The 15,014-nt window shown below is 38.2% G+C and overlaps 2 protein-coding genes across 2 annotated transcripts; both read right to left on the bottom strand.

Moving 5' to 3' along the window:
* Positions 1-140: 140 nt before the first annotated feature.
* Positions 141-1,835, bottom strand: LOC113676489 (trace amine-associated receptor 7c). Its single transcript, XM_027193155.2, has one exon. It carries the CDS (start codon positions 1,645-1,647, stop codon positions 535-537), a length of 1,113 nt encoding a protein of 370 aa, XP_027048956.2. The 5' UTR covers positions 1,648-1,835; the 3' UTR covers positions 141-534.
* Positions 1,836-8,941: 7,106 nt separating this feature from the next.
* Positions 8,942-14,381, bottom strand: LOC149050346 (uncharacterized). The gene is made up of 8 exons (XM_089192478.1): positions 14,294-14,381; positions 13,910-14,146; positions 13,459-13,533; positions 12,649-12,910; positions 11,856-12,223; positions 11,390-11,566; positions 10,503-10,722; positions 8,942-10,331 (listed from the first exon to the last, which is right to left on the bottom strand). The coding sequence occupies exons 1-8, from the start codon at positions 14,379-14,381 to the stop codon at positions 9,977-9,979; spliced, it is 1,782 nt and encodes a 593-aa protein (XP_089048604.1). The 3' UTR covers positions 8,942-9,976.
* Between the last annotated feature and the right edge of the window lie 633 nt (positions 14,382-15,014).

Genomic DNA, 15,014 nt, shown 5'->3' with positions numbered 1-15,014 from the left:
TAGAAATAATCCGTTATGGTACGTTAAGTTCACCGTTAAGTGAAGACCAGTGGTGTAGACTTAAGGCTTAATTCCGCTTTTTAAGGGAAATTCGATTCATTCATGGCTCTCCTGAAGTTATCAACTTCTCTCCAAATATACAAAAACATCCTCTTTTTTTGGCCAGATTTAGACTAAACGTGTTTAGGAATTACATATTTACCACCTACCTACGTCAGGTTCTGCTACTTAGATACGAACAGTACGTTATTCTCAGACGAAAAAAGCGTATTATATCTACAATTTCCGTCGTTTCGTATTTAATAGGATAATGACTTTCCTTTTTTGGTCGCAATTTTCTCAGGGTTGATACTTTCAGCCGAACTAACTTGTGTCGTGTTTACATCAGTGTGTATGAAGTTGTCAATTGCTTTTAAATGACGCGGCAAATTAGGTAAAAATTTAATTGGGATTCGAAATTCGCCCCTCTTGGTATCGAGGAGATTAAATTTTTGTTCCATCGCTAGATTAAAGAAAACAGCATGCAATGATATGTCATACGACGTTTATAATCTCTTTGACATCAATTTTTAACAGCTGCACAGGGATCCAATCCTTGGAATCCGACAAAGTTGTATTTCCATGCGTCATCCCTCGATTTTGAAATGCAAACACACACCTGTCCTGGCGGGGAATTGTATTTCTATGCTTCCTAATTCTATTCGAACGCAGACCCCAGCTGCGAAGTATTTGTTTAAGTGCTCGACGATACTTTGGCATTGTCCAGGCGTAAAGAAAAGGGTTCAATCCTGAATTTAAAAACAGAATTGGCTCCGAGAACTTGCTTATAGTTTTTACTGCTGCTATTTCCATGCAGGACTCGCAGAGTAGTTCTACATGAAGCATTATGTAGATAGGCATCATACACGCGATAGCTACCACTAACAGTAGGAAAACGGTTCTTAGCAATTTTTTCTCTGATTTTATTTTAGTTTCCATCTCGTTGCGATTTGGCTGTCGTCTTGTTTTGCTATTGTAGCCTTGTGTTCTTAATGACTCTGTTAGTTGATGCCTGATAGTAAAATATATCGATACATACACCCCTATTAATATCCCCACAAGTAGGGTATAATTCAGATGCAAATCAAGCCAGTAAAAAACATCTTGAGGTAAACCCATGAAGCGAAGCATACTGAATAGCAGGGAGTAACTCCACAATAGAATGACAATTTTAAGGATGCAGTCGTGGTTCATCTTTCGCTCATGTGATAATGGATATTTTACCGCAATATACCGATCTAACGCCAGGGAAAGGATAGACAAAATCGAGGCGTTTACAAAAACATATGCAGTTGATTCCCCAATGACATATAAGGTGGTAAATTCTTTCTTCATGAAGTTGCATATTTCAAATGCTGCATATAAAGGCTCAGTTATCAAACCTGTGAGAAGGTCAGCAGCCGCTAGATTTACTACTAAATAATTAGCTGTACTTCTCAAGCGTCGATAGGGATCTTTGTAAATTGTTACACAGAGGAGAAAATTCCCCGTAACTGCCACGACACCAACGAGCAAATTTGTTACACCAATCAATAACGGAGTGAGCGGCAATCCTCCTGAACTTTCCAAACTATCAATTTTACCTGTCGCAGTAGTGTTGAAACCCATCTTAGCAACTTCAGTCGCCTTTACGACTCGTCTCGTACGTTTTAGAAAGTAAAACTTCGAAGGTAAATCATGTTACGTATATCCCCTTGTTAATGATTTGGGTTTCGATTTGACAGAAATCCCGTGGCTTCAAAAATCGCAAATCCTTTAAGTGCGGAAATCACCCCGGAGTCATCGCCGTCAATTTTTCATTTGCTTTCAATAATGCAATACCTATTGAACTGTTTTCATTGGTTGTTATCTCATAACTAAATCTGAATGAATTAAATTTACCGATAACAATATAATGTAAAAGAATCATAGGTGACAGTTTCTGCTTGTTAATATTTCATTTTTACTCCATCCGCTACAGCCTTATTATTGTAACATTTACAATCTTCCGTATTTTTGAAATGATTAAGAATCCTTTTAAAATTTTCGACCACAAACCATTTTTGCTGAATGTCTTAAAGCCATATGAAAAACGATTTTACAGAAAATTTTGCCATCAGAAGAATCGTGGAAATAAGTATCGTAAACACTGCTATCACGGCTTCCAATCGCATTGTTTTTGTTTGAATTAGAGAACATAAATTTACGAGTTCATGAAATAGTGTCACCTGAGAAACAAAAAATGAAAGTTTGCGACACGTGAAGTGCTAGAGCCTTTGTCAACCTTGATGTTAGATATCTGATGGTAGTGAATACTCCTCCATCTTTCAAGATTTGCATCTAATGATGCGACAACAGTAATGTTGCTCGTAGCTTTGTTCGCCAGAGAGGCTCAAGGCGTATTACTTGAGAAAGTAGAGGCCATTTTATACAAAAGAGAACGACAGAGCACTGAAATGTTGTCTACAGATATTTATCTCACATCAAGTTTCGGTCATTTACACTCGGTAGTCAAAACGTTACGTCTTGCCACATGACCGCTGACATACAAGAGTGATGTTAGAAGAAAAAGTTAGATGCTCCTCAGAGTCAGACGGTTAAAACTCAATGATAACAAAGAGTACGATGTGGAACTGCAAGGGTTTAAAGCAGTTATTTTGTTGTCCCACAATGCTGATAAACGTTAACATCAATTCGCATGGGTTCATTGAAAACTACTTGACATCAGAAAAACTTTAGGCAATAATATCAGGGGAAAAAATTGTAATGAATTAAAACATGCCAAAACAATTCAAACACGCCTGCAGTATTTTGAACGTTTATTGTCACGAGTACAAGGATAGGCGAGGTTTCAGAAATTTATTATAAAAAGCAAATTATAAACTTCAATAGGTTTAACTTAAACTAGATCAAGAAACCGGTGCCTCAAAAATTCTATCTCTGACGCTTTTTGAATACGACAGTTAAGAAAAGATCCCAAATGAGCGGATGTACTTCTGGTTCCAGTAGAAATTAACCTTGAACGTTGCACTCTGATGGTATAACTAAATACTTCCTTATCTATGTTTGAGCTACTTTGTAGAAATCATTCCAGCTTACCACAGGTGAACCCTGAACTTCTTGGCAAGATCTCGCGTTGTCGAGCAATTCTTTTTTTCCAAAGAGTCCCAGTCAGACGAACCTCATCAGTCCCCTCTCTCTCCCTCTCGCTATGTCCCAAAGACAGTTTCTTTGGTTTTCCCCGTAGCTTAATTTCTCCTCCATCGCATTCCGAGCCAACCGGAATCGAGGTGCCGTCTTTAAAGAGATTAATGGTACCTGGGTTTCCATTCCATTTCCATCCCAGGTTACACAGACTTGATGCCAATGATGATCGTCAAGCCCCTCAACTTCTCTCGAAAAGCTGTTTTCAAAATGATGATATTTAAAAGGTTAGGTTTCTCTAACTTCGTTGACTGGAATTTGAAAGAAATGGGTCTTACAAAAGTATTTGTATTGGGGCTAAAAAGTTATTTATATACACTTACCAAAATGTAGCAGTCCTGATGTACATGAAAGTGTAAAAGCGTATTCCGCGATATCCTCCGCCGGTTAATCTGAGGTAAAAAACGTCGCCATAATTTGTTCGGAAATCCACCATGTTGATGTGTTTTGTGTCCCTTTTAAACTCCTCTGATTGAAGCTTCAGCCATATGCAGAAAACGAGGCTTGTTGCAAGAAAAACGGATGCATTGCTCATTCGCAATCACCGTTTGCTAATCGAGCAAAGCAATGCGTTTGCAGATAGAGACAGTTAGTGAAGTTATCATTATCAACGTCATCTTTCTTACTTAACTAATCACTTACGACATGACACAGTGCGCTGAACAGACAGACGTTGCCCATATGAACTATGACCATTGTCAGTATCATACTGTAACACCCTTTTTATACGAGAATGGTGTGTATTTTACTGGAGGGGAATGGGAGTGGCGAAAGTCCAGTTAAGGTTTTACGTTATATGTTGTTGGTTTACACATTCTCGAAAGATAATAGATTTTGTCCAAAGCGGTGTTTCTGAGTTTGCAGTTTCCTGAAATGCTCATTACTAATAGCGCTCTTTTGAACCCAAATGTAGCGCGAACACTCTGTATATAAGGCGAAAAAAGCATAACTAGGGTTAGATTCTAAAAACTCGTTCTGAGTGTTTGTTTGTCTGGTTACAAAATTTGGTAAAGACTCAATCATTTTAAGCGAAAAACTGTTTCGACCCAACTTTGACCATAAAAGGAGGAGCACTCGTACAAAGTTCTCCTTTAGAATTTAAATAAAAAATTATGAACCGAATTTGAATTGATTTGAAATATTATTAATTGATAGTTTAAATACATGTTAAGTAGAACGTACGGCACGGTTGTGTATTGCACTCCTGTGTCTTCCTGGCTGCCCCAAGGTGTTTACAATCCTTCCCACCCCTGGCTGGCGGGGGATTGTTGCAGGTTCTGACAAGAGTCTTGATTCCTCCACCACATGTGACACTGCACTGAGAAACTGCTGACCAGCCAGTGTAGCCCCCAGCAATAGCTGCATGTAAAATAGTTATCAATCCTACTAGTCCAAGGAGCCTTCTTGCCCATTACTACAGATATTATACCATTTTCTGTGACGTTGATGCAGGAAGCTAGTCAATCAGAGAGAGGAGGTGTCCTTGTGGCCAGTACTTATTGATACTCCCAGATGAGAGCTGCTCTGAGTGTAAAGTTTTCTACCAGTAAATTGGTGACGTCCATGTAGTCTTGTTGAGTGGGAGTATCCATTATTTTTTAAGTGCTAAGAACTTTTAGTCAAAGCCAAATTTACGTGTTTAAATGCACTGAGATATTTACCTCCAGAAACTATACACTGAGACAACTATCTAATAAAATTCCTCCTGAGTGACTTCCTGTACAACTACCTCCACTTCACAGTGGGACCACCCATACCTCATGCCTCTGTCATAGGTATTCGCTTCCTCAACAATCTCAGATTCAGTGAGTATTCTATTCCACAGATTAAAGCCTTTTATGCCAACATTTTCTGTTCTTCCTCCTCCTCCAATTTCAAACGCCCCTCCAGCGTTCCTTGTGCCGACAGAACAGGGTTGAAATTTGACTTCAGCTCCGTCCCTGTAGTATCTTGTGTATCCTGAATCTGCGGCGCCCTCCCATAAGATGCAGATATGATGCCATTGGTCATTCATCAGATTAGTGGCGTCGAAAGTACTAAGGAACAGAGAGCTAAGTAACTTATTAAATTACGTTTTGTATCACGTGAGATGATTTCAGTCTTTGTCGGTCCGTAGTATTTTTAGCTACTTACTACACAAACATGAATTTTAAGCTTTGAAAACCACTTATACAAATTGGCATGCTAAATGTGATCAAGTACTGTAAAAAACAACACAGCACAGTTTTGTAACCTGTGACGTAGAGTTCTATCTGTAAAGTGTATGTCACTACTGGTGAATAGTGTTAGCAATTCGATAACTACCCCATCAGTATATCCCGTGAAGTTTGAAACTTTGCATCTATCGCCTGAAATCATCTGTCACCGCTGTTGTGCATTCTGTAATTAAGCGTTGTCCAGCCTGATAACAATATCAGCTTATGTATCACTTACCACGGCTGTGTCTCAGTTCCAATTCCAAAGATAAAACTTTTGCTGTCGTCGACGCCTAGAAAGAAGCTGTTTGTTTTCAACGTATTCGGAGCATCCACGTCACAGGAGACAAGGTACATTCCTGCTCCAATCTTTCGCCACAAGCAGGTGGTCATTTCTGATAAGTATGGAATGTCTTCCACAGAAAATGACTTAATCAAGATATCAAAAAGCTCCCTTGCTAAAGTATAGAAACAAAATGATATTGATCAGGTGTTACTGTCCGAAGGATTAAAATATAAATTGTTTGGCACAAAAAATATCAAATCCTTTTATAAAGCAAAGCTTTTCCAAAGATGATAAGAAAAAGCAAAAGAATACGAAAGCCATAAGTTCACTGCGTGCCTGGCGGGTTGTACACTGCACCGTTCAGTGAATTGCACAGTGAAGCGGTATATTTGTTAACACTTTGCTATCCTTGTTGACATTAAAAGAACTAGTGCTAAGCACGCGATAAAATGAGGGTGGCAATAATTTCTAAGCAATACCGCTAGCTCTGAAATAAAATTTGGAAGGAATCAACTTATTTCCTTCCATGCATTTTATCATTTTATCCCGAAAAAATGCTGGTTAATCTATGTTTAACATTCAAAACAAATGTTAGACGAGTGTTGGTCAATTTATGTTGGAAGTAAGTAAAGTGTCGGGCAAAATGATGATGTACGGAGTAAGACATAATTCGTCTACTTACTAAAGTGAAGAAATGAGCTAAGTGTTGTGTTCACGTGTTCGATCGCACGTATTTCTTCTCAAGTATGGAACACTACTAATAATTAGTAGATTTTCGTACGAACTGAAAGCTAGAAAAAATGAGAAATGCATGTTTACCCAGAAACTCTCTTTTTTTTCATTCGAAAAGATAAGTTACATTTTATGTGAGCTGAAAATCCTTTTTTGTCACTCTAGAAAGAAAATATTACTGTTTACTATATTCTAACTGACGAGCCAAGCTTTCAGAGCTATGTTACTGTAAATAGGACCTGTGGTTTAAGGGGAATACAAACCTTTACTATCACCAACTCTGACTAGAATATACTCTTTTTACTTTTCTTCCATAGAAAATTAAACTCTCCTTCATATGCTCACAGTTAAACACTGTATCCCTGAGCTATATTGTTATAGCTTTCGAACAAAGCAAAACATTATCGGGGGGAGCGTATTTCACTCCTTTCTCATTTGAGTAATTTGTTCGACCATTAAACCCCTTGAATACGTGGTAGGCAGTACTTCTCACTCTTTTTCTATTCTTAAAGGCGCGTATCCGGTAATTCTCTTTCTGGCACCTCTGTCCTGCGAAAGATACTCCGCTAGGGCCGACTTTGCCTTCCATTATTCCGTTATGAAACGCTCGCACTCCAGGCGATAAGAAAAGAGGAAGCTGTTGGAGTAAGAACACGGTACTGAAATAAAATAATCACACTTACATGCCGGATCTGGAAGGACTAGAAAAAGTACGATGACCAGGTAGAGATTTCCCATTGTTCTGTGAGAGAAATAAACAAAAAATGACAATCTGGCTTCTTGCCTTCGAACCTCGTCGTAAGCTAAGAGGGAGGTGTCCACCAAAAAGGTAACGTGAACATGAACAAATGCGGCCAAGTCTGTAAATGTTTAAAACACGATTATTATTTAAGTGAGGGCTTTTGTGATCTTTGAAATTGTCTTATACTTAGGCTCACTTCACAAGTTTGTTGTAGTAAACAATCATGGTAAGTTTTGTTCGAGCCCAATTTACAGTTTTCTTTTCTACGGTTGCTTCTGCCCTAATTCAAAAAAAAGTGCTTAAACTGGCCAAAAAAATTGTGCCAATTTTCGAATACCTTTTTTCAAGGCTTGACAGCATTTTGGCTCTTCACATTCCTTCGCTAAATTATCTTTTGCTTGATGAGGCGAACTTACCTAACGTTTTGTCATAACACTGACTGTAAAATAAGCAGGCCTTTGGGGAATTTATGAGTTATTTATTACAGAATGTAACATTATTGACAGACCTGTAAGTGTAAACAGTCGTTGTAAGGTGGTCGTAAACCTTCAACACTTACAGGGAAAAGATCTAGTGGAGCGTAAAATTTCATTTATCAGCAGGGTTACGTAGGATAGTTGTTTGCCTTTAGATTTTAATCAGCCTCTAACCGGCGGGAAAAAGTAAAAGACAAAACGGGAGATCGAAGAAACAGTTACACAAGAACAATATACTGTCAAAAAAAGACAGAAAAACAACACTGTTTTCCCGGAATTAATTTAAAAATCTTATTAAACAATTGAAATAGAGTGATTCTTTTCTATTGGAATATGTTAGTTTTATTGATAGGTGAAATGAAAGTTGTTTCATTCTCTTTACGATTCGTTCTTCTCATAACATTTGATAATTTTGGATCGCATGTCCATCACAAGAGAAAAGGGATCGACTGAGTAGAATATTAATTCGAACTACTTAACAGTGCTGGACTAGTCAAAATCATTTACTGGTCCTATAGGAAAAAAATTTCTTTCATCACGTAGTTCAAAGTAAACAAAAACATAAACGTTGTAGAACAAAGTTGCCAATAGTAACGAAAACAAGCTTTAATGGTTTATACAAAAGTGTATTATTTAACAAGAACAAATTATACCTCATTTAGGAGAGAACAATCAAGTGACATCAGCATTAATTGAGAAAAAAGCAATAAGGTGCTTTCCTCAGTTCCCAATCATTTAAGTGGTAGAAAAAAATTAGATACATAAGAGGCCATGAGCGGATCATCGATCGCGTGGTTATATTCTGCCGATTTTTTTCAGCTTACTGGAAAATATGACCAATCATGCAGAGCGCATTTGACAATTGACTCAACTTTGAAACACTTTGTAGAAATACCTCGCAAAACAAGATAGACACGTCGAGTTTCAATAACTTCGCAATAGACGGCTGCCGATGGTGTAATCGGCGGCTATGCTTCGAAAAGGACCGTAAGGAGATACCCACAGACGAGCGCCTGTTCTTAGGCTAAACGGACGGCGATTAGTTAGACTCCCAGTCACACGCTGAAATTAAAACCCATAGAGATGGGTAGGTAAGTCCCCTAATCTCTCTAGTTACCATTTAAGTACACATCCTAATTGGATTGTTTTGCATGATCTGTCGGTGTGATTCGTTTGGGGTCAGTCATACGAGGAAAAGAGTTCTCAAATTGATAATAATTTTCGAGGTGAAATGTTTTAGAGGGGGGGGGGGGGGAAGGGAACGATAGCAAAATGGAACAAACAATGTTTCGGTTGGACGTTCATTGTAACCAGAACAAAATTACAAAATTTCAATTGATAGATTGAAAATTACTTTGACCTGGCAGTCAATACAAATTAACCATCCACATTGCATTCTAACGAAGTCTTTTGACAGGAATAACGTTCCTTATAACGTGTTCAAATTTATCAACGATAAAAGACGATAAACTTGGGAAAGCAGACGCCATTTTATATGAGAAAGAGAACAACAGAGCATTGAAATGTTGTTTACAGATATTTATCTCACCTCAACTTTAAATCATTTGCAATCGGTAATGAAAACGTTACATCCTGGCACATGACCGTTGACCACAGATCGCCAGATTGATAACGAACGCTACGATTTAGGTGTCTTATGTTTTGTGTACCCAATATGGCGACAACAACGGTCCCTGCTCCAAGTAAATTTTGAACAGAAAGTATGCATTTTCTCAATTTTGCTATCAATAAACATTTCCTAAGGTGCTGACAAGGAGAATAAGTTTCACAATCCGGCAGTAGATTTTTTCTTTGTTTTTCATTTTCTTTATTCTTTTGACCTTAATGTATGGTTCAAAAGTGATGTTATAGGGAAAAGTCAGATGCTAATTACTCTTAGGAGTCAAACGGTGAAAACCTAATGATAAAAAAGAGTACGATGTGGAACGGCAAGGGTTTAAAGCAGTTATATTGTTGTTCCTCACTGCTGAAATCATTAACATCAATTCGCATGGGTTCATTGAAAATTACTTGACACCAGAAAAAATGTAGGCAATAATATCAGGTGGAAAAATTGTAATGAATGAAAACATGCCAAAACAATTCAAACACGCCTGCGGTATTTTGAACGTTTATTGTCACGAGTACAAGGATAGGCGAGGTTTCAGAAATTTATCATAAAAAGCAAATCATAAGCTTCAATAGGTTTAACTTAAACAAGATCAAGAAATCGGTGCCTTAAAAATTCTATCTCTGATGCCTTTTTGAATACAACAATCAAGAAAAGATCCCAAATGAGATGTACTTCTGGTTCCAGTAGAAATTAACCTTGAACGTTGCTCTCTGATGGTATAACTAAATACTTCCTTATCTTTGTTTGAGCTACTTGGTAAAAATCATTCCAGCTTACCACAGGTGTACCCTGAACTTCCTGGCAAGATCTCGCGTTGTCGAGCAATTCTCTATCTGAGAGGACTCTGTCCCAAAGAGTATACCCAGTCAGACGTACCTCGTCCCCGCTCTCTCTCTCGCTATGTCCCAAAGACAGTTTCTTTGGTTTTCCCCGTAACTTAGTTTCTCCTCCATCGCATTCCGAGCCAACCGGAATCGAGGTGCCATCTTTAAAGAGATTAATGGTACCTGGGTTTCCATTCCATTTCCATTCCAGGTTACACAGACTTGATGCCAATGATGATCGTCAAGCCCCTCAACTTCTCTCGAAAAGCTGTTTTCAAAATGATGATATTTAAAAGGTTAGGTTTCTCTAACTTCGGTGACTGGAGTTTGAAAGAAACGGGTCTTACAAAAGTATTTGTATTGGGGCTAAAAAGTTATTTATATACGCTTACCAGAATTTAAAAGTCTTTATGTACATGTAAGTGTAAAAGTGCATTCCGCGATATCCTCCGCCGGTTAATCTGAGGTAAAAAACGTCGCCATAATTTGTTCGGAATTCTACCATGTTTATGTTTTTGGTGTCCCTTTTGAACTTTGGATTTATCATCAGTTGTTTTTCTTTGATACCACCATAAAAAATCCGGACGTCAAAAGATGGGGGGGCTGAGGAAGCTGGGAATAAAACAGAAAACGAGGGTTGTCGCTAGAGAAACGGATGCATAACTCGTTCGTAATCACCGTGTGCTAATCGAGCAAAGCAATGCGTTTGCAGATAGAAACAGTTTGTGGAGTTATCAACATCATGGGCGTTGCCCATATGAACTATGACCATTGTCAGAAGAGCTCTTGCTCTCTCTACATCATACCATAACACCATTTTTCTACAAGGAAGGCGTGTATTTTACTGGATGGGAATGGGAGTGGCGAAAGCTTAGTTAAGGTTTCACGTCATAATTATGTTGTAGTTTTATACTTTCTCAAAAGACAACTAATTTTGAGTTTGCAGTTTCCTGAAATGCTCATTACTAACAGCACTCTTTTGTACCCAAATGTAGCACGAACATTGTATCTAAGGCGAAAAAAGCATAACTTGGGCTAAGTTCTAAAAACTCGTTCTGAGTGTTTGTTTGTCTGGTTACAAAATTTGGTAAAGACTCAATCATTTTAAACGAAAAACTGTTTCGACCCAGTTGAGACCATAAAATCGAAAGGACTTGTACGAAGTTCTCCTTTAGAAATTAAAAAAAAAATTATGAACCGAATTTGATTTGATTTGAGACATTAAACAACAATGATATAAGTAAATAATAGTTGTAAATATGTAATAAGTAGAACGTACGGCACGGTTGTGTATTGCACTCCTGTGTCTTCCTGGCCGCGCCAAGGTGTTTACAGTCCTTCCCACCCCTGGCTGGCGGGGGATTGTTGCAGGTCCTGGCAAGAGTCTTGATTCCTCCACCACATGTGACACTGCACTGAGAAACTGCTGACCAGCTAGTGTAGCCCCCATCAATAGCTGCAAGTAAAATAGTTATCAATCTTATTAGTCCTAGGAGCCTTCTTGCCCATTACAACACATATTAGCCCATTTTCTGTTACGTTGAAGAAAAAAAGGCAGGAAGGGTTCTTGTGACCAGTACTTATTGATACTCCCATATGGGAGCTGCTCTGAGTGTAAAGTGTCCTACCAGTAAATTGGTAACGTCCATGTAGTCTTGTTGAGTGGGAGTATCCATTATTTTTTAAGTGCTAAGAACTTTTAGTCAAAGCCAAATTTATGTGTTTAAATGCGCTGAGATATTTACCTCCAGAAACTACACACTGAGACAACTCTCTTATAAAATTCCTTCTTAGTGACTTCTTGTAGAACTCCCTCCACTTCACAGTGGGACCACCCATGCCTCCGTCACAAGTATTAGCTTCCTCAACAATCTCAGATTCAGTAAGTATTCTATTCCACAGATTAAAGCCTGTTATGCCAACATTTTCTGTTCTTCCTCCTCCTCCAATTTGAAGCGCCCCTCCAGCGTTCCTTGTGCCGACAGAACAGGGTTGAAATTTGACTTCAGCTCCGTCCCTGTAGTAACTTGTGTATCCTGAATCTGCGGCGCCGTCCCATAAGATGCAGATATGATGCCATTGGTCATCCATCAGATTAGTAGCGTCGAAAGTACTAAGGAACAGAAAGTCAGATAACTTATTTAATTACATTTTGTATCACGTGAGATGTTTGCAATCTTTGTAGGTCCGTGATAATGTTATCCCCACGATTGTGCAAACCACACAATGCACCTGTACTATACAAAGATGAATTTAGGCTTCGAAAACCACTCATGTAAATAGGCGTGCAAAATGTGATCAAGCATTGTAAAAAAACAACACAGCACAGTTTTGTAACCTGTGACGTAGAGTTCTATCTGTAAAGTGTATGTCACTACTGGTGAATAGTGTTAGCAATTTGATAACTACCCCATCAGTATACCCAGTGAAGTTTGAAACTTTGCATCTATCGTCTGAAATCATCTGTCACCGCTGTTGTGCATTCTGTAATTAAGCGTTGTCCAGCCCGATAACGATATCAGCTTATGTATCACTTACCACGGCTGTGCCTCAGTTCCAATTCCAAAGATAAGACTTTTGCTGTCGTCGAGGCCTAGAAAGAAGCTGTTTGTTTTTAACGTATTCGGAGCATCCACGTCATAGGAGACAAGGTACATTCTTTTGTTTGAACTGCTGCTCCATCCTGCTCCAATCTTAAGCCACAAACAGATGGTCATTTCTGATATGTCTGGAATGTCCTCCACAGAAAATGAGTTTAGGATCAATGTTGGCTTAATCAAGATATCAAAAAGCTCCCTTGCTAAAATATGGAAACAAAATGATATTGATCAGGTGTTACTGTCCGAAAAGATAAAATATAAATTGATTGGCACAAAAAATATCAAATCCTTTTATGAACAATGAAACATAGCTTTTCTAAAGATGATTGCACAAGAACATGAAAGTCATAAGCTCACAGCGTGCCTGACGGGTTGTACACTGCACCGTTCTGTGAATTGCATAGTGAAGCGGTGTATTTGTTGACACTTGGCTATCAATGTTGACATTGGAAGAACTAGTGCCAAGCACGCGATAAAATGAGGGTGGCAATAATTCCTAAGAAATACCGCTAGCTCTGAAAGAAAAGTTGGAAGGAATCACTTTATTTCTTTCTATGCATTTCATCATTTTACCCCGAGAAAATGCTGGGTAATCTGTATCTGATCTAACATTCAAAACAAATGTAGACGAGTGTTGGTCAATTTATGTTGGAAGTAAGTAAAGTATAGGGTAAATTGATGATGTACGGAGTAAGACATAATTCGTCTACTTACTAGAAAGAAGAAATAAGCAAAGTGTTGTACTCACGTGTTCGATCGCACGTATTTCTTCTCAAGTATGGAACACTACTAAAAATTAGTAGATTTTCGTACGAACTGAAAGCTAGAAAAAATGATAAACTGAATGCTTGTTTACCCAGAAACTCTCGTTTTTTTCATTCGAAAAGGTAAGTTACATTTTATGTGAGCTGAAAATCATTTAACGTCACTCTAGAAAGAAAATATGTTTATACTGTTTACTATATTCTAACTCTGACGATATTATTATGGAGACCCAAGCTTTCAGAGCTATTTTACTGTAAATAGGGCCTGTGATTTAAGGGGAATACAAACCTTTACTATCACCAACTCTGACTAGAATTTACTCTTTTTACTTTTCTCCCATAGAAAATTAAACTCTCTCTTATATGCCTACAGTTAAACACTGCATCCCTGAGCTATATTGTTATCACATATGAAAGAACAAAGCAAAACATTACCGGGGGGAGCGTATTTCACTCCTTTCTCATTTGAGTAATTTGTTCGACCATTAGACCCCTTGAATACGTGGTAGGCAGTACTTCTCACTCTTTTTCTATTCTTAATGGCGCGTATCCGGTAATTCTCTTTCTGGCACCTCTGTCCTGCGAAAGATACTCCGCTAGGGCCGACTTTGCCTTCCATTATTCCGTTCTGAAACGCTCGCACTCGAGGCGATAACAAAAGATAAGAGAAAGCTGTTGGAGTAAGAACACGGTATTGAAATAAAATAATCACACTTACATGCCGGATCTGGAAGGACTAGAAAAAGTACGATGACCAGATAGGGATTTCCCATTGTTCTGTGAGAGAAATAAACAAAAAATGTCAATCTGGCTTCTTACCTTCGAACCTTCGAACTTCGTCGTAAGCTAAGAGGAAGGTGTCCACCAAAAAGGTAACGTGAACATGAACAAATGTGGCCAAGTCCATAAATGTTCAAAACACGATTATTATTTCAATTTCTTGAAATTGTCTTATACTTAGGCTCGCTTCATAAGTTTGTTGTAGTTAACAATCATGGCAATTTTTGTTCGAGCCCAATTTGCAGTTTTCTTTTCAACGGTTGCCTCTGCCCTAAATGAAAAAAAGGTCTTAAAACTGGTCCAAAAAATTGTGCCAATTTTCGAACAATGCCTTTTTTCAAGGCTTGACAGCATTTTGGTTCTTCACATTCCTTCGCTAAATTATCTTTTGCTTGATGGAGCGAACTTACCTAACGTTTTGGCATAACACTGACTGTAAAATAAGCAGGCCTTTGGTGAATTTATTAGTTATTTATCACAGAATGTAACATTATTGACAGACCTGTAAATGTAAACAGTCGTTGTAAGGTGGTCGTAAACCTTCAACACTTACAGGGGAAAGATCTAGTGAAGCGTAAAATTTCATTTATCAACAGGGTTACGTAGGATTGTTTGCCTTTAGATTTTAATCAGCCTCTAACTGGCGGGAAAAAGTTAAAGACAAAACGGGAGATCGAAGAAACAGTTACACAACAACAATATACTGTCAAAAAAAGACAGAAAAACAACACTGTTTTCCCGGAATTAATTTAAAAATCTT

This window comes from Pocillopora damicornis, chromosome 2 (assembly GCF_964200805.1).
Source record: "Pocillopora damicornis chromosome 2, jaPocDami1.2, whole genome shotgun sequence".
NCBI lineage: Eukaryota > Metazoa > Cnidaria > Anthozoa > Scleractinia > Pocilloporidae > Pocillopora > Pocillopora damicornis.
Note: the sequence above shows the minus strand (reverse complement) of the source record. Positions and strands in the feature narration are given on the sequence as shown.